The sequence below is a fragment of the Amblyomma maculatum genome, chromosome 11 (genome assembly GCF_055883805.1).
Source record: "Amblyomma maculatum isolate TAMU_Amacu chromosome 11, ASM5588380v1, whole genome shotgun sequence".
Taxonomy (NCBI): domain Eukaryota; kingdom Metazoa; phylum Arthropoda; class Arachnida; order Ixodida; family Ixodidae; genus Amblyomma; species Amblyomma maculatum.
Window position 1 is genome coordinate 6,965,921 of NC_139354.1, and position 18,952 is coordinate 6,984,872.

Consider the following 18,952-nt stretch of genomic DNA (forward strand, 5'->3'; position numbering starts at 1 on the left):
GATCATTTAATTCTCAATGGCACAAAGGTGACATAAAAAATGAGGGCAACAGAAAACAAGTTTTGATTTTAATGAGGTGGGGGAGCCATAGACATGTTTGCCCAAGTTTTCCCAAAAAGAAAAAAGCTGGGCAGAAGGCCAGAGGAAAATTAGTCCCCATTATGGAACCACTGGGAACAGAACTCTGCAGCTCCCTCACAGAGTCAAATTCGTTTATCATATTAACAAACTTCTCAAATTTACAAATATTTTAAAAATCACCACCTGATTTTTAACATTTCCAATGTAAACATATATCAGAACTACGAATTTCAAAATAGCACATATTTAAGAATAACATACACAATTTATTTTTTCCTCTATGATCAAGAAACATCAGTATTACAAATCTGGCTATGATTAACAACGCCGCAACCGTTGAGTGAAACAGAAACTGCAGTCTCTATGTGTATGCACCTTGGCCAGTAGCTATCATCGTCACCATTTAGAGTGCCAACTATACTAGTGTCACCACAAAGCTGTGGTTTAATATGCTGTAGCTTAGCAGGCGTCGTCGCCCGGTCATTCATGCCATTGACATGTGTGGGCAGGTATTTTTTTTGTTGTGACCAATGTTACTGCAAAGTTTTAGCGAGATCCAACAAGTAATGTAGCCAATGACAGCACCAAGAAGAAAAAAAGCAGTTTTTGCTGCATAAAAGTATGGACACACTGCGAGCAATTAATGCAGGGAAAAAGCAAATCAACCTGTGCAGACAGTGTGACACTTCCGTATTGACCGCCATGACCATTTGGAAAGGCCAATTGTCAAACTCCATCGAACATTAAAGTAGATGCAGTCATGTCGAAGTCCGATGCTTTAATGTGATAGCCTTAAAGGTTCCGTTTACTGAAAATCCGGCGCCGCGGCCGTCCGCCGATGTTGACCTTGTGAGTGAAAAATCATGAGTATGACGCTGGCAGCTGACATGGCTAAGTACTGACCGGACGTAGGGTTGCCTGACATTATGTTTGGCAAGAGGTGCCAACTCAGGCCTCTCCTTTCATATCAGAATCAACCTGCCATGCAGGACCCTTGCATTCACATTATCCCTAGGCCATGCAGGCACGTTCATAAGGCTTGGTTAAAGAAGAGCTTTATATGTGGGCTGGTAGCCTTATGCTACTGTTTCGCACCTTTAGAGGCAAAGCTTAAGTGTCCCCCATAATTTTTTATGCTGCACTTTCATACCTCGGCGCAGTGACGTGCCCGGTGAAGTGTTACACAAAGTGGAAGTGTGGAAGCATTCTTAATTGATCATGCGTGCTGCATGTGCCAGAAGAACAATTTTCTTCAACTAAAGCAGCTTCAAAGTGAGTGCAACACTTTCATTTGACATTTTGCTCGTCTGCATACGTGTCTGCTGCCAATGCACGTCATTTTCACACCCAGGATTTACCTCTGGCTTATAACCGCAAGTTTTTCATTACAATGATTATTGAAAATAATGAATTATTTTTGATGGTCCCATGTGATTCGTTAGATCGAGATTTGACTAACAATGCAGGGCAGTCTTTCAATTAAGGCAAAGGGCGCAGAGAGACCACACTAACCGCTCTTCATGACTTGCCGCAGGTACGGCTCAAAGCGTTCGGCCAGGCTGTCCACTCGCTGCCGCTCACGCTCCAAGGCCTCCAGCTCCAGCTCAACATAGGTTTGCTTCCGCTGCGTGCTGGAAAGCTGCACGGTATTTACATAATGTGCAGGTCAACCCGAAAAAAGTTTTCTTGTTCGAAACGAGTTCGCACCAAATAATAATTTCTCTTCGAATAATTCTGAGTACTTCTCGTGCCCAAAAGATTGATTGGCACAGTATGACTTTTCAAAATTATATAGTTTCCTAATGCACAAGGCCACAATGTAAAAAAAAGGAAAAGCATATTGAACCTCCGTCACACTTTTTGAAGTTGTGCCAATCTTTTGCCAAAACGTCAATGGAAATAGAGAGAGACGACTTACGCGAGGAGCCAACATATTTGTGGGGTGTGGGACCTACATGTGACACTTTCAACACCTGGTTTGCTGTGAGACATCCAACCGAGGTTTGTTTGACCGAAACCACGCTGAGCAAGAGTTCTACGTGTTTGTTTGAGATGAACAATTGCAAAATTTCAGAAAACTTTCGTATAAAATCAAATGTAAAGTAATTTCAGATTAGACTGAATATTCAAAACTGTTGAACATTCACGTAGGCCTAGAAATGCCACGCAATTTTCAGCGCCAGTTCGTAATGTGATCACGCTATCATGCTGTGCAAGAGAAGCCCTTTCACATATATAAGGCATCTATCGGTCACTCTTAAGGTCAAATGTGAGAGATTCAAATGATGCGTGACGCACAGAGTGAATTTGTAAGGTCAGGTGGACTTGCCATGTCATGAAACAGGGTCATGCAAGAACCCATAGTTGTCTGCACAAACATGTATAACGTAACATTGTGCGAAATACTGGAAAAAAAATTGCATGCAAAGTTTCCTTGTAGTAAAAAAATAACAATTCTGTCCGACCATGGTGATGTGTGTTTGGTCCCGTGAGAAATATCTACTGCTGCATAAGCTAGTTTTAGGAATGGAGCATTGTTAACATGATAGCGTTAAATGCTCCATCCTCTAGAAAATCTGGTGTTTATGTTGGTGCTGCGAGCGAAAAACTACTGGAATGGCTCTGGTTACTTTTAGTGGCCGAGGCTACAGTTCACTATGTATATATTGGCGCTTGCTTTGACAGCAGAGTTAGTACACTGCATCAATCAACTGCAGTGCTATAGTGCCTCTACCCCATGCATTTTCCGTTACTGTTTAAGCTAAAAACTTTAGCTAGAGGAGTCCCTGTAAAAAAAGCACCACTCACGTGAGTCAATTCGCTTCCTTGGCTCAGCTCCTCAGACCATTCAGAGTCCTCAGAGCCTGCATAAACACAGCAGTCGCTCGCTTTAGGGTGTCATGATAGGAGTGAAACAGGTCCCATCAACAATACAATGAGTTTGTTGATAGTGTCCTTGTAAACATCTACAGAATTACAGTATATACAGCATATACCTTGCCACACAACTCTGCTTACATTGAGTCCTTTATCTGAGCAATGTCAGGGAATATGTCAACAAAAATTAAATGGCTTCTGAAACAGTGTAGAAGTCTGCCCAAAATGTTTTCTTTGAAAGACTAGTGACAGAAAGCCAGACTTTAGGAAGCTATCAAAGCAACAGTTAGAGCAACTTTAATTTTACCTTTCTTGATGCATGATGGGAGTTATGTGCTTATACAGCCAAACGCCTCTACAATGAGAAGACCTGTATAACAAAGAACCTCCTGGCCAAATTCTTATCTTTCGTAAGTGCTGGGAATGCCTACACTGCTAAGACGAATACAACAAATTTGCTTGTACAATAAACTAAATGTGGAAACCCCAATGGTCAATTTGCTGCTTTACATGAACGCATGTGGTGGAACTGCAGCTGGCTTTTGTAGCAGGCCCTGAGCTGCAGTGGGCGGGGGCAGAAGCAGTCGACACCACAGCAAAAACCGCGTAGGACAATACAAACACTGCAGTAGCCGTGGTAAGCAGCCATGCCAATGGAGAGAAAAAATAGCACACAATGCAGACAAGAAAGTAGAAAAAGGCAATGATTGAAGAATATGGGGGAGGAAGAAAATCTACGGTCGGAAAAATGGGCACAAGGACCAGAGGTCTGCAAACTGAACGTCAGCATATGACATATTCATGGGCGAGGTACAGTAGTAAGAGCTACACTGGCCAGTCTTGCCATTTCGCCGTGCCTGTCCGTGCCTGTTCATGCCTGTACGAAGAGTGAAGAAATAAGAAGAAGCCATGGGAGGCCGTAGCCGGCAGCTGACATGGGCGAGCACTGACTGGACGTAGTGCTTCCTGAGGCGCTGCCAACTCAGGCCTCTTCTTTTATATGGGAGGGTGATATCGCAATCAGCTTGCCAAAACTCTTGCATTCACGTTATCCCTAGGTCACGCAGGCCCGTTCATACGGCTCGGTTAAAGCGGAGCTTTATATGTTGGCTGGTAGCTTACGCTACTGCGTCATCGTGAAGGTGGGAGTGAAAACAGAGAGAACGAGGTGCCGTAGTGGCGGGCCTCAGACCACCGCGCGATAGAGGCTTTCACCTCATTGCACTTTAATGGTCAAAAGTGCACCCTATGGCATAAATAAAGCTGAAACCAAACTTCTTTGTGCAAAAGCCATGTCTTTACTTTCAAGCCGAACCTAAGCGTAGCTATGAAGATAGTTCTCTCGTAACTCCAGATTTAACCACAAGCTAAACCACAGCAATTTTTTTTTTTCGTGTGTGTCTCAGAGTGTTGAGGAGAGGAGGAGCACCATTTTCAACTGCCAATATCTACAGTGTTAATGAAGCCGGCTGAAAATTTCTGCGATGGAGTGACTAGTGAGGGAATACCCATCTCTTGTCCACTTTGCTTAACCTTATTTTAGGCATTTCACGATCTCTTTAAGTAGGGCTATGCGCTCTGCAAAACAAGTACTACGACAACAAGACAGGCAATATCAGCGCTGGACGCTCTGCACCTGTACTTTGCGGCACCCCAGATTTCGCTGCAGAGCAAGGCGTGAACTTTGATATAAAGATCAGCTGCAGTTTCACAATTTGTTTGATGAACTGTCGAGAAGAAAATTAGATTTTTGAGCACTTCATTATAATGGAATTTGACTGTCTGTAACAAGGGTAAGGTTGTGTTCTCCCGAACAGCAAAAATTCAGTGACCAATGTTTATTTTCCCCACGAAAGCACCTTGGTCACATTGCATCTGTCACCTTTTTGCAAAAAATTAAAATAATAATAATAGTAAGCCGAAAAATTAAAAACAAGCTCCTTGGGAATGAGAGTACAAAATCAAGAAAATAGAGCTGTTTGGGCCTGCTGAAAAAGAGATGAACCAGTGAATACAGGCAGCATTATTGCATTATTGCATTTTCTATGCAAAATTTCGAGCAACTAACGTTGGCAGAAAGTGGTACAAAGGGCAAGAAAAGCAACGTCAAAGTGAAAAGTAACACAACATCATAGCACGGCATCTCTTCTTCCCGAATTCTGTATTTTTAATTTCTGCTTTTTCATGCCTCTCCGTCCCCACTTTCTATGGCCTAGATTAATAAACCCTATCATATGAGCAGCTTACTTTTCCTCATGAAACCTGATGCAAGCAAAGAATGGCAAATTCAGTCGTGTCCTGTTTGTGTGAAAGCACCAGGGGAAACAGTCAAAAAACTCTCACAGCAAGTTGCGAAGTTGCACAAGTTGTTGTCAGCATTTGTTTTTCAGAAACACTGTCACCATGCAGCTGTGTAAAAGAAGCGAGGCCTCGAAAGCATGCAGAAGTGGCACTAGTATGCTTATGGCAAGCATGAATGTTGACTCACCCCCCAGATGGCGCTTCTGGAACTGGTAAAACCTGGTGGGCCGAAAGCTGCTTCCTGGAGAACCCAGACCACCAGTCTTGAGGGAGCATGCATTGACCAGCCACCACCAACCCATCCCCCGACTCACAGTCCCGTGCACGAAATGAACATGCAATGTGCGTCATGCAGGGTTGCTATACGGGGTGAGAACGTTACTAGGTATAAACATCTCTCCTGCCCAGACTGTCACCCAATATATATTCAAACTTTACAAAGATGCACTGCTTGGTGGCGCCTTTCACCAGCACCAAGCACCGTGGCATGCATGGTCGGTTAGCCCAAAACGTTGAAATATGCTGATGCGGTATGTAAACTTAACCAGAAGTATACAAGGCAGTGTGAACTAAATTCTTCCAGAAAGTGATGCTGCCTCACTTGTTGGGCTTTGACATTCTGCCCCGGTAATAACGAATCGCTCGTTTCTTTTTTTTTTTAACATGGCGCACAACCAGACACAGTTGAGCAAACAATCTAGGATGGAGAGGCATTTATGCCTGTTATTATTACCAATAATAAAAAAACAAAAACAGGTCTAGTTCCAGTTCTAAACCAGCCACACCACAAAGTGTGACCACTGCAGGCAATAGTAATAAGAACTAAGGCTGCTTCAGAGCAGGCTTGAGCCAAAATTTTCCACATGTCACTACCAGTGCAGGCAGGCAAATCCTGCTCAGATCAACATACATGTGTCCCCTTTACCAAGACCTGAGTGTAGATTAGCTAGCTTTCATGGCTGCCATATGGCATGCTCAATTCATGGTAAAGCTTCCAAACTGCATGCACTAAAACACAGCAGTAAGGTAACAAAATGGTTAAAGAATAAACTCTTTTACTAACTTCACACTGTGATAGAAAACATGACTGTGAACTAGTATGTGTCTATACCTGTGTGCCGCAAGATGGGTAGTTGATATAGATAACCTGACAACAATGGGCATTAAGAATTCAAATTAGGCCAGCTTTATGATTCATTGCCATGCTGCTGAGGAATTATTAGTCCTCTTGTAGAGAGGTTAATGTCTCAATTGAGGCTGCTCAAAAGCTAATCAGCCCAGCAAGCAACAGCTCAAAGGTCTAACTCTGGCAAATACATGTAGACAAATTATACAATAGCTCCTAGAGCACAGGGTGAAATTGATGAGAATGGGCGAGAAACTGAAGTATGACTGATTGCAGCTCACGTGTGAGTTCAATTAATGCACAAGTCTGTGCTAATGTAATGACTGCGTTATTAGCAAAAGCTCATGCTCTGTGTTCTCAAACAAGAGATCTGGAAACCCATACACTATGATGAATGCAAAAAACAAAAAAAGTAATACCCCTAAATTTCTTTCTCAAAGGCCATCTGTTTAAAATTTATGAAACTGACAAAAATAAAACCACCTGTCTGTTTGACTAAAATTATTTTTCATAGTAGCCTCTATCAACTTGTATGGCATTGCACTCCCAGTCACCAAGGGCAGGTGCAAAGGCACCCTCACAGTGTCCTGAAAACAAACGGAGCAACTACAAGTTCATCTTGGATCTACAGACCCATCCTCCTTAGAGTTCTGGCTTAGCATTCTCATTCTTCTTTTCGCACTGCTTGAGAATCATCAGAATATCATCCGCCCCATGACGACATGGCTGCCCCGGAAAGTAAAAAGGCAGTGTAAAGACGGATCACCAGAAAGATGTTCACCGGTGGCATAAAACCATGCAAGTTGATGGAGATTACACTGAAAGGCGATATAGGCCCAGCCAAATGTGGCTGCAATATTTGCGATTTTCACAGGTATGCATGCACACGCTGCTTGAGAAAAAAGAAACGAATAACATTCCTCGCAAGATGTAAATACAGCACTAAACCTCGTGAAGTCACTCCTCAAAAACAGCAGTCACACGAGCGATGTGACTCACTCTGTCAAGTGCGCCTATACGCCTCAAGTGGCAGTCATCACAGTGACAATGAAGGCTCCCACTGCAGGCCTACTGTTACTACAGGAAGTGGACGCTAAACAATCAGCTAATCGGCAACCTATGCAATTATTTAAGGGAGACCTTTTACACTCCTTCTTCTAGCTTCCTCCTACTCCCCGCTCCTTTTAACTATGCCTGATGGCAAAATTCTCAAATAAAAAAAGAACAAACAAAACTATGAAGGCTCATGCTTATGAGCATGCCGAGACCCTACGTTCTGACCACGTGGGTGTAACTAACACCTTTCAATGACTGTGCCAGCAAGCACGCACTGTATGCAAATCAAAGGAGAACACAAATCCTCACAATGCTACAGTAGTGCATGTTGGACATTCTAGGAGGGTGCAGTTTTGTTATGCTCTCACAGTCTACTCCGTACGTACCTTAGGCAGAACCAACATGCATGCTCCAACGCCTCGAGGTTTCACTGTAAATTTGTTTGTTCAGCATATTCAGGCGTCCAAAATAACCGATACAAACAGAAGACTTTTCTGTTTGTATGGGCTGTGAAAGTGATTTGTTCACCTTACCAGTCAAGGAACACTTAGCAGGGGGGACTGCTAGCTTCACATGGAGATCGCTCGCCCTCAAACCCCTGCCTCCTGCAGGTCAGAGCACCTGTCGTTCGGTAGAATGCTTTGAGAGCCTGTTCAGAAATGCTTAACTGTGGTGAGGCTTTGGGACTGGGCACCGATATGAGTCTTATTTTTCTGCAAAAAGTTACAATTGCTCTGAACAGGCCCATTCCATAAAAAATGGCAGCTTTTGAATGCGTGCAACCTGGGCAGTGTATATGTGCTGTCTTATTCATGTAGTTACTAAAGTGTAAGCTCCCACAAGTGCACTGTGCTCAAACAAAAATCTATGCACCACAGCTTGGTCCTAGTGGCTTCTATGCTGTCGCCTCGAAATGCTGCCCCCCAGTACAAATTTGACGATGCATGCCTGAAAATCATTTCGGCAACCCAAAATTGACTTGATTACAAGCGAGCGAGAAATATGATGAACTATGCTCACCCTCGGAGAGTCTCACACTCCACGAAGCGGGCTGCCGCACCTTGGGCTCTTCTTGACTAGCCGCATCCTCAGATGGCTCCTTGAGACCGTTAGCCGGCTGGCCATTGCTGGGAACCACGGTGTCAGGGCTGCTGGGCTCACTGATGCTGTTGATGCTGTTGTTGTTATTGTTGTGGTGGCCCTGTCGAGCCTGGGCAATGATGCGCCGTGCCCGCTCACGCAGCTCCTCCTGGTGTTGCCGTTCCTCCGTGGAGCCCGGGCTGAGCTCGCGGGTTGCAGCTGGCTGCCGAGCCTCTTCCAGGAGCTTTCGTGCCCGCTCCTGCAGCTCGGCCAGCCGAGTGGACGGTCTCTGTGTGTGGTTGTGTACATGCCAGTCATGCGAATGTCTGCTGGCCTGATAAAGAAGGCAGTTAAACAAGTTCTCATGCCAAAAATATAAGGGTTTTTTATTTGGTGCTTTAAATATGGCTTTAATCACCAGTAATGGTGAGTCACGAATACTGACATGCTTGTTGAAAATAAGCATCTCTTTTTCCATGTTTTACCTGTTCCTTGTGAATGACATATACTGTATTTACTCACACATAACCCGCCCCTGCATATAATGCACACCTCTAACTTTGAATTCCCCCCCCCCCCCCAAAAAAAAAAATCCTCGCGTATAACCCGCATGCTTATTTGAAAAAATAAAATAAAAATAAAATATAAAATAACTGGGAAGATACAACTGCACAACCGGTCATCATTTCGATTTCAGAACATTTATTCAAACGACCGCCACAACATCACTGGTGAGAGAGAGAGAGAAGCTGAGAGAGAGATTCTCAGTCGTCGCAGCTCTCACTGCTACCATCCGAGGCTTCATCGCCACTCTCAAAGACGTAGTCGTCCTTGGAAACATTCAAGCTGTTACTGATGGCACATTTGTTTGAAGCTCTTACACACCAAGTCGGCTGGTATCTCTTTCTACACGTCCCCGATCCACTGGAAGAGCAGCGAAATATTGAGCCTTCGCATGCGTCCCGTTGGTGTGAGGGCGTAAAAGCCGTCAGCCATCCACTGGGCATATAGCCACTTCACGTGTGTCTTGAATGGCTTGTTCAGGCACACATCAAGTGGCTGACTGATTTGGTACCCTTTTTTTCCATAGTCATGTCCATCAGCATCTCAAAGTATACTGGGATCTGGTGAGCATTTCCTACCTGAGACAGCAAATAGCTTTGCTCCTTCCGAAGTCCAATGACATATCGTTGAAAGCTCAACAATTTTTCCTCGTAAGCATCAGAAAGCTGCCGATGTATTGTTGTTTGCCGTCGCATTGAAAATCCAGGTCGTGTTATAAAGCACTGAAGCCATCTACGGCTTGCACGAAACTCGCGCGAAACTTTGTTGAAACAGCGTAGCCATGATTCCTCTGCTCCTCAATGAACTTGGAAAGCTGCGTCTCAAGGCAGGGGTACAAACCAGTCTTCAGACCACGAAATACTCACCTGTCCTAGTTCACTGTTTCATGACTCTTTTGTCTTTCTCCAGTCGCGAATGCACGACTCATCGACGTCATGTTGTTTTGCTGCAGCTCTGTTGCAGATTTCTATGGCAGTGGCTCTAATCTTTAGCTTCTCTTTCACTGTAAAGGACTGCTGCCGAGTCGCACTCATGGCACCAAAATAAAGCAGGTCAACAGAGCAAACTGAGTTGACTGGGTGTCGGAACAGCACTTGCCAAAAAGCCCAACAACCGCTAGCTGAATGAAGCAGCGTGACCAATGGCATGGAGAATAAACAGACTATGCTATGGGTGTGGATTTGGCCATGCTTTTGTTGGCTCCTTATTGGCTGTCGATGTCAATGGGGATGGCAGACTACACGGGGAGCCCGAGCATTGCCATAAAGCCCCCCCCCTTTCTATTGTAGATAACCGGCAACCCCACCTATAAAACCATTTTTCTAATTTTGATGTGTGTTATACGCAAGCAATTACGGCATCTGTAAGCAAATCTGAGTAAACTGATGCCTGCTTCGGTTGACTATAGCAATGACTTTAGAAGACCAGGTAATTTTATGGGTGTATTTGGCTGAAATGCATTGCCTCCGTGCCAATGTGCAGGGAGTGACGTCAGACATGGCACAAGTAGGATGTCTCTGTTTGCCTCAGCAAAACTGTGCGAAACACTCGCAAACTGCTGTCATCTCTGTGAGCTCTGTTCACAGTGGCTTCCCAGATTTGTAATATTCTTGAAACGCAGCCTCAATAATGCTAGTGACAGCAGTTACAAATTTCTTCAATTAATAACAAGCACTCCTATCAAGCTGCATATTTCATTATGGGCAAGCAATGCATAGCACATGTTTAAATTGGGCATATGGCAAGGGTACCAGGCACAGTGAAACGTGACGCACCCTTGCAAAATGCTACGACTATGGAGGTGCAGGTTTATGCTTAATGGTTTCAATGCATCGCAGAAACTCAGCTACTCTGCCGAAATCATTTTCCCAAGAATTTCAATACCAGCTCAGCTCCTCACAGCATTGCTTTAGTGATATCCTTCCACGTACATAAATATTGCCAGAAAGTATGGCTTTTATCAGCCATCTTCTATATTAGCTAAGGTGGATCAAAAAATTTTAACTCGAACCCTGGAGGCACAACATACACGTGGGTCACTGGTCAGCGAGGCACAGATAAACCCATGGTAGTGACTATCGATTCAATATGCCTTAAAAATGCGTCCTCTCGAGAGGCTTTGCCTCCTTTCTCTTTTTGCCGAAACTTACTTCTGGCCATCACCGAGCGAAATAAAGATGTACAGCGACTGTCATCTGCTCATGCCATCTGCTAATGTAGGCTGTATGATGGGGCTGCATCGTGGTTCATCATGTCTCCACATAGGGCCAATGTCGTGCACTCGCGATGTGCTCCTGCAGTGGGGCATGCGGCAGTGCACAAACGTGCAGGAAACTCCATGAGGTGCCGTCAGCCAAAGACACCATTAGTAAGGACACATCAATCAAGCATTATTGCTGAACAGCTTAAGACATGGGACAAAGACTGTGCAACAGTCTCTCACAATGCCTACCTAAAGGTGATTTCTGCTTTTTCATCTATGAGTACTAATAACCTATCTGATGGTGATACTTGCCAGCTGTAATATCTGTTCGGTTATTTCTGCTGGTAAAACCCCTGTGCTGTAGAAAGACGAGTGAAAAAAAAGTTCAAAAAGTTGCTGCAATCATTAGCTTTGACCTATAGCGTCCCTAGTAAAGGCCAATTCCCGCAGCAGAACAATGGACCATAGATGACCATGGACCAAACGTTGTATGTGACGTCCCACTTCCATTTCGCGAGGTTCGCGCCTAGGCCATGACTGCTAGTGAGTATCATTAATAGCACGGCAAAAGACAGTTTACATGCTTAATCCGATTACTTGCAAAGGTGAAGGTTTGAGGAGTGGCAATAAATGAATTAGTGACAGGCGTGGTTTTTCTCCTTATAGTGCCAGTTGTGGACACTACGGAGCAGAAGGTAGACGTCACGTAACGCCTGGTGCACGGGTGAACGTTCTATCATGTGAATTGGCAATAATTAACACACTTCACTGAGAAGCAACTGAACATGTCAAATAAATCTTCAAACCCAAAACCAAGCATTGCCAGAGAGTGCCTACCAAGGTTGGAAAGACTCACAGTGACACCTGCCTTCTTTGGATCAATGAGTGGTGACACGAGTGGTTCGGGTGGCGAAGGCTGCTTGGTGGGTGACAGGTCAAGCACGCGGCAAGCCACTCGCACCTCCTGTCTCTCAGGAGCGCTTGTTTGCGTGTCAGCACCTGTATAGAGCAGCACGCCATTCACAGTGTCAAAAAGAAAGAAAGAAAATAAGTTGGTGCAGGAGTTCATGTAGTGTGACACGATGTTCCGCATCAGCTGTTAGGCTAAGTTAGAATCGACAAGCCAAATGACCCGTTAACACCCATCTTCTCTGTTGCCATTGCCAGAAAAACAGGCTCTGTTTTCACATTGCATGAACTACACTGCAGTATTGTGTGGAGGAAAGGAGCACAAAATTTGTGACGCGTTAACACTGCTTCAGTCCCTGCTATGCAGTGTGGTTTGTTGGCCAGACAGGCCCCTTTCTGATGGTTCTCCTTTCCAAACTTTTACAGAGCAGGCTTCAAGGTGCATGAATTTCACCTTTTGAGATGAACAATGAGAAGTGTAAAATAATCAAAAAGGCCACTGATAATTTGTGTCTGATGGGAAAATCTTTTTCCCTGCACCAGTATTTTGATACATCAAAATACTGGTGCATTTTGATACATCAAAATCATCATCATCATCATCAACCTGACTATACTCACTGCAGGGCGAAGGCCTCTCCCATATTTTTTCAATCAACCCGGTTCTGTGCTAGCTGCATCCACTTGACCCCTGTGAACTTCTTAACCTCATACGCCCACCTAACTTTCTGCCGCCCCCTGCTACGCTTTCCTTCCCTTGGAATCCAGTCTATTACCCTAAACGACAATCGGTTACCCTCTCTTCGCACTACATGTCCTGCCCATGCCCATTTCTTTTTCTTGATTTTCACTAGAATGTCAGTAACTTGAGTTATTTCTCTGACTCACTCTGTACGCTTCTTATCTCTTAATGTTACCCTGCCATTTTTTGCTCCATAGCCCTCTGTGTTGTCCTCAACTTAAGTAGAACCCTCTTGGTTAGCCTCTACATTTCAGCCCCATAGGTGAGTACAGGTAAGATGCAACTGTTGTATACTTTCCTCTTGAGCGATACCGGTAAGCTGCTAGTCATAATCTGCGAGTGCTTGCCAAATGCGCTCCATCCCAATCTTATTCTTCTTGTTATTTCCTTTTCATGGTCCGGATTTGCGGTTACTACCTGTCTTAAGTAGACATATTCGCCTACTACTTCCAGGGGTTCGCTACCTAATGTGAACTGCTGTTCCTTCCCGAGGCTGTTGAACATTACCTTAGTCTTCTGCATATTGATTTTCAAGCCTACTTTTCTACTTTTCCAGTCTAGGTCATCAATCATTCTTTGCAATTATCTCCTGAGTTATTTAGCAAGGCAATGTCATCAGCAAATCGCAGTTTACTGAGGTATTCTCCATCTATCCTTATCCCTAACTGCTCCCATTCCAAGTCTCTGAATACTTTCTCTAAGCAAGCTGTGTATAGTACTGGGGAGATCGTGTCTCGTTGCTTAACACCTTTCTTTATGACAATTTTGTTACTTTCTTTATGAATAACTATGGTTGCTGTGCATCCACTATATATATCTTCCAGCACTTTCATGTACGGCTCGTCTATCCCCCGATTTCACAATGCCTGCATCACCACCGAAGTTTCTACAGTGTCAAATGCTTTTTCGTAATCAATGAATGCTATGTATAAGGGCTGGTTATATTCCGAGCATTTTTCTATCACCTGGTTGATGGTATAGATATGATTGATAGTAGAGTACCATTTCCGAAAACCTACTTAATCCTTTGCTTGATTGCAGTCTAAGGTTGTCCTGGTTCTATTAGCGATTACCTTAGTAAATACCTTATACGTAACAGACAGTAAGCTGATTGGTCTGTAATTTTTAAGGTCCTTAGCGTCCCCTTTCTTATGAATGAGGATAATGTTTGCATTCTTCCATGGTTCTGGTACCGTCGATAACACCAGGCACTACGTATACAGGGTGGCCAGCTTTTCTAGCACGATATTCCCCCCGTCCTTCAACAAATCTGTAGTTATCTGATCCTCTCCAGCTGATTTCCACCTTTTCATAGTTTCTAATGCTTTCTTGACCTCGAGCTTTGTCACTAGTGGAACGTCTGAATATTTTTCCCTACCGTCAATCTCATTACGGTCCTGACTACTTAGGCTACTGTACAGATCTGTATAAAACTCCTCGGCTACTTTTACTATCTTGTACATATTCGTGATGACGTTGCCCGCCTTGTCCCTTTGCGCATACATCTGGTTTTTGCCTATGCCCAATTTCTTCTTTATCGCTTTAAGGCTTCCCCTGTTCTTTACAGTACGCTCAATTTTCTCCATGTTATATTTCCTTATATCGGCCACCTTGCGCTTATTGATTAGCTCTGATATCTCAGCCAATTCTATCTGGTCTGTTTGATTGAAAGCTTTCATACTCTGGCGTTTCTTAATCAAATCTTCAGTCTCCTTAGACAGCTTACCGGTATCCTCTCTAACTATCCTACCGCCTACTTCTACAGCGCACTCAGTAATGATATCTCTGAAATTATTGTTCATTGCTTCTAGGGTAATGCCACCTTCCTAGGTTAGAGCTGAATATCTATTCTGTAGCGAGATCCTGAACTCTTCTGCCCTTCCCCTCACCGCTAATTCGTTGGTGGGTTTCTTTGTTACTAATCTGTTGCATTCCTTGTGTCCTGGCTAATAGCAGTCTGGGCTTGTTACCTGGTTTCTCGGTCTCCTCCTCGTCAGAGTCAAACGGGTTCATCAACTGTTGCCGTGTCATGAGAGGTTGGTCAGTCCGTCCAACTTCTCTCTGCACTGTGTCGCCATTTGCACTGCTTTCCTGCGCTGTTTCCTCCTTGACGGCCGGTTTCCCTTCCGCCTGGCCCTTCCTCAATTCTCTCCTCTCCATCTGCGTTTGTTCTGCTGGGCTTATTTCTGTCGAGGCTTGTCTGCTGAGACCCTTTTCCAGTGAACTTTGCTTGCTCAAGCTTCTTTCCACCGAACCTTGCTTACTTAGATTACTTTCCGTTGAGCCTTGTCTGCTTAGACTCCTTTCCGTCGAACCTTGCTTTCTTAGGCTTGGCATCGCTGGGCATTCTTCTATGATGGGGGAGGAAGGCACATTATCGGAGTTATTACTTACAGGCCTGCAAAGGAAGCAAACAGATGGGACAGTCAATACCAGCATTTATTTCTGAGGGGCCACACCAACTACAAGCCCTATTACGATTGGCTATTCTTGCACCTGTAACGAGCTCACAAGTTTAGCATGCAATCTGTTGTATGTACAGTGAAGCTCCCACAATTAAGAGAGACGCTTCGCTTCAACTATGCGAAAAACACACAGATGAAGGAAAGAATGTGTACCCTAGGTAAGTCCTATACTTAACAGCTCAAATAACACTGCTAACTGCATTTGATGCTGGCATTGACAAGTGTTACTTTAAACAATGAGATTCTGCCTGATGCGACACTTAACAATTTGTTTAGCGCGCCTACTCAAAATGTTCACTTTGAACAATGGTGAAAATTCCCAGTTTTGAGCAATCTGGGCCACTTCAAAACAAGTAAGACTATGTTAGCTTCAGAATTGTTTTTTTTTTGTCAGCTGTAAGAGGAAGTATTTTTAAACTGCCTACGAAATCTGTCAACACGCAGTAATCAGTAAAAAGCATAGAACCCAAGGTGGTGTCCTTGTCTAGCACGCCAACCCTGCTCACCAATGACGGTGTTCTCGCGATTTCGCAGCATTGACACTTGACTTTGCGGGTGCAAGCAACGGCTTTCTGCAAAAAGGCAATGTTCATTCATCTTTGCCTTTTTGCAGAAAGCCGTTCATCTCCTTCCAACCTAAAATATGTCCATTCATCTTATCTTAGGTTGGAAGGAGATGAATGCTCCACTCCACCAAGACTACCAACAGGTGTCAGCCTGTAACTTTTATTACTGCCGCTGCCGAGGACATCCACTGCTTTACGGCTCTTTCTGGAGGAACCGAGCATGTTTCAGACAATTCTTGTCCCCAGTGGTGCAGTGGACACAATTTTCTTCAAAACAAATCAGCGTTGCCTTTGGCACTGCACTGTGGAGTAGTCCAAATCACTATGGATGAACAATTGACCTTTTTTTCCTGACCAGAGCCTTTAGCATGAAGAGTTCTGGAATCTTGAATACTTGTTTCTAACAAAGCACAGTTCTGCATAAAATGCACATTGTACATTTTTAATTCAGTTTCTTGAGTGGATATGACCAATATTTTTATACATTTTTTATGTGAGAGTGTCTTAAATTTTGCTAACAAAAGTACACATTCCGTTTCATTATTTATATGATTAAAAAGAAAAAGTTTATTACGCTACGATGTGCTACAATAAAAAAGAAACTTTTGAATACCTGGGTGAAAAAATTTTTCCCTTTTCTCCACGATGATTAAAGAATTAAAAAGGGTTAGTGCTAAAAAAACCATAGAAACACGCAAAAATAAAAAAAACATGCACACTCCAGCGTGGGCACACCTGGACTGCTCCACAACATCTGGACTCGCACCATCCTGTTGCTTCTTGCCAGAGGACATGGACCGGATCAGTTCAGGCAGCGGCTGCTGGAGTTCAGGGGGTGCTGTCAGCTGGTGCCGCAGTTGGTGCAGGTATGTGGCCACCACCAGTTTGTCAGGAACAGTTAACAGCACCATGTCGGCTGGGTCAATGAGGCGGGACACACCGAGGGATGCTGCCACTTCAAACGCCTGCGGAAGCCAAAGATGCCTTTCAAAGGATTGCCCGCCGAGCAGGAATAACCTTCGAGAAATGAACTTCACAGAATGCCCTCAGCTGAAAAGATGTATTCACGCAGTGCGAGTTTTTATGGCTAACAGAGAACTAAAGCCCACTAGGCGTAAAATGCTGGGCTAAATGTCTGTTTTCGCGTTAAGAGCTAAAACGTTTTTAAAGTGTAGCAGCTCATTTTGAAAGCTTGCTTGTATGAGGTTGAACAAGTGAACCACTGTTCCCAGGGCTAGTTAGGATGGTAAGAGATGCCTTCATCATGAAACTGCTGAAATGTTTTACTTTTAGATGCACTCGTCATGAAACTGCTGAAATGTTTTACTTTTAGTTTCTTTAATCTTACAAACTGAAATAGGATTGCAAAAATGTGATCAAGATGTGCGTCCAGTGCCATGGGGAAGCACAAAAGTCCGCACAGGACGCGAGCAACGCCAGTAAATTTGGTAGGTTAGCTGAGATTCTAAAAAGGATTGCTATGAAAATGCTAGCCCACATCTATGGAATTAAAACTACCACACCCTGAATTCTGCATGCAGATTAAACATGAGGCCTTGTGAGGCAATAAAGCAGCCCTTCCAAGACAATGATTTAAAATATATTGGGTAGGTGTGTGCAAATATTGAAATTCTCGAATATGAATCGAATACGAATGTTGTGGGAAAAAATGTCTTCGAATATCGAATCAAATAGTGAACATCTGATCAGTTAAATAACAATAAAAAAGGACAATAACATACATTCTTTTTCTTGTTTAACACTTTCCTGTCCGCACCTATTTCCATCGATGGTTTCACGATTCGAATTTTCCCGCTTTTGAACCACTTCTTTGGGAAATAGAAGAACCCTGTTTTCAAGTTTGCTTTTGGGTTTATTTTTCCCGCCGTGCTGCGCCCGTCCAGGCGGTCTCCAAAGTCAGGTGAATTGGCGCTCCTTGTTTACATCATGGCACCTATGCTGTGCTCCTGCTGTACGGAAACAGCGCAGTTCCGCAAAAGTTGACGCATCAGAGAGCTCGTTTTTGGATGCGAACAGCAAGCAGTGATGACTCGAAAGAAGAATTCAGCTCTTCAGACTTTAGCACTGACAGCGAAACTACATCAATGCAACCCGGAATGTCGACAGCTATGCCCCGATAAGTTTCGCTTTCACCCCCGAAAAGTTCCGCGTTTGCTGTGCGCTGATCGGAAGAGATCACTGTTCTGAGGCCACAACTGTTACCTGCAGGGTGACAATGTCTTTTGGGCAGTATTACTTGCCACCAGTAGTGCAGGGAGTCGTGTTTTCCACTAGAGGACAGCCAGGGGTCGACCTTGGCGTAGTCAATAGACAGTTTTAGTTTCACGTGCGTACAGAGTTACGTACGCAAACGTGAGAAGTCTACGTGCGCTGCGCGAATTTCGCCAGGACTACTTTTAGTTTCACGTACGTGGTGTACGTGAAGCAAAATGTATGGACCTTTCACACAAGCCTCGAAAAACTGTGCGTACGTGTTATGCCGCGCCATCTAGTACAGATGAACCAAACTAATTTTGTTCAGTCGAGCTGCCTTGAGCCGAGCCATAGTGCGGCCGTAGCCAAGAGTCGGTCGAATTGGAAATTGCTGTTCTCAACGTCGTTGCTCTACAGTGAACAATTAGCAAGACGCATACCTATATGCGTCCACCGAACAGCGTGTCGCATGCAGTCTTCGAATGGATTGCATTCTCTCACGTCGCGAAGCATATCCAGATCGTCGCTTTTGGAAAAGCGAATTCGCTGGGCAACAGAACTCATGCTTACAACTTCACGACCTTCCCCCTACAACGGATTGGCTCTGGTTGGCTGCCGGCTTGCATCTGGCACTCTAGCCACTTCTCGCTCAACTCTGGTCTGGCGTGACCTCGCAAGATCGTTGCTATGACGACGACAAACGCTTCTGCGTCAGGCTTAACTGCTGAAAGATCGTCCTTCTATCTAAAAACAAAAGGCTATTTGTCA

General features: G+C 44.2%; 1 protein-coding gene across 3 annotated transcripts in view; it reads right to left on the reverse strand.

Annotated features, from left to right (window-relative positions):
• Ehbp1 (Eps15 homology domain containing protein-binding protein 1) overlaps positions 1-18,952 on the reverse strand; it is a 54,887-nt gene that overhangs the window by 12,102 nt on the left and 23,833 nt on the right. The window contains exons 9-15 of one of the 3 annotated variants that reach the window (XM_084583928.1): positions 16,706-16,935; positions 14,910-15,337; positions 12,157-12,287; positions 8,462-8,810; positions 5,447-5,500; positions 2,890-2,945; positions 1,594-1,720 (exon numbers count right to left, since the gene is read on the reverse strand). In XM_084583928.1, coding sequence (XP_084440054.1) covers positions 1,594-1,720; positions 2,890-2,945; positions 5,447-5,500; positions 8,462-8,810; positions 12,157-12,287; positions 14,910-15,337; positions 16,706-16,935 — 1,375 coding nt within the window. Of the gene's footprint in view, positions 1-1,593; positions 1,721-2,889; positions 2,946-5,446; positions 5,501-8,461; positions 8,811-12,144; positions 12,288-14,909; positions 15,338-16,705; positions 16,936-18,952 lie in introns of all 3 variants that reach the window. The other 2 variants (XM_084583927.1, XM_084583929.1) reach the window with 2 other exon arrangements.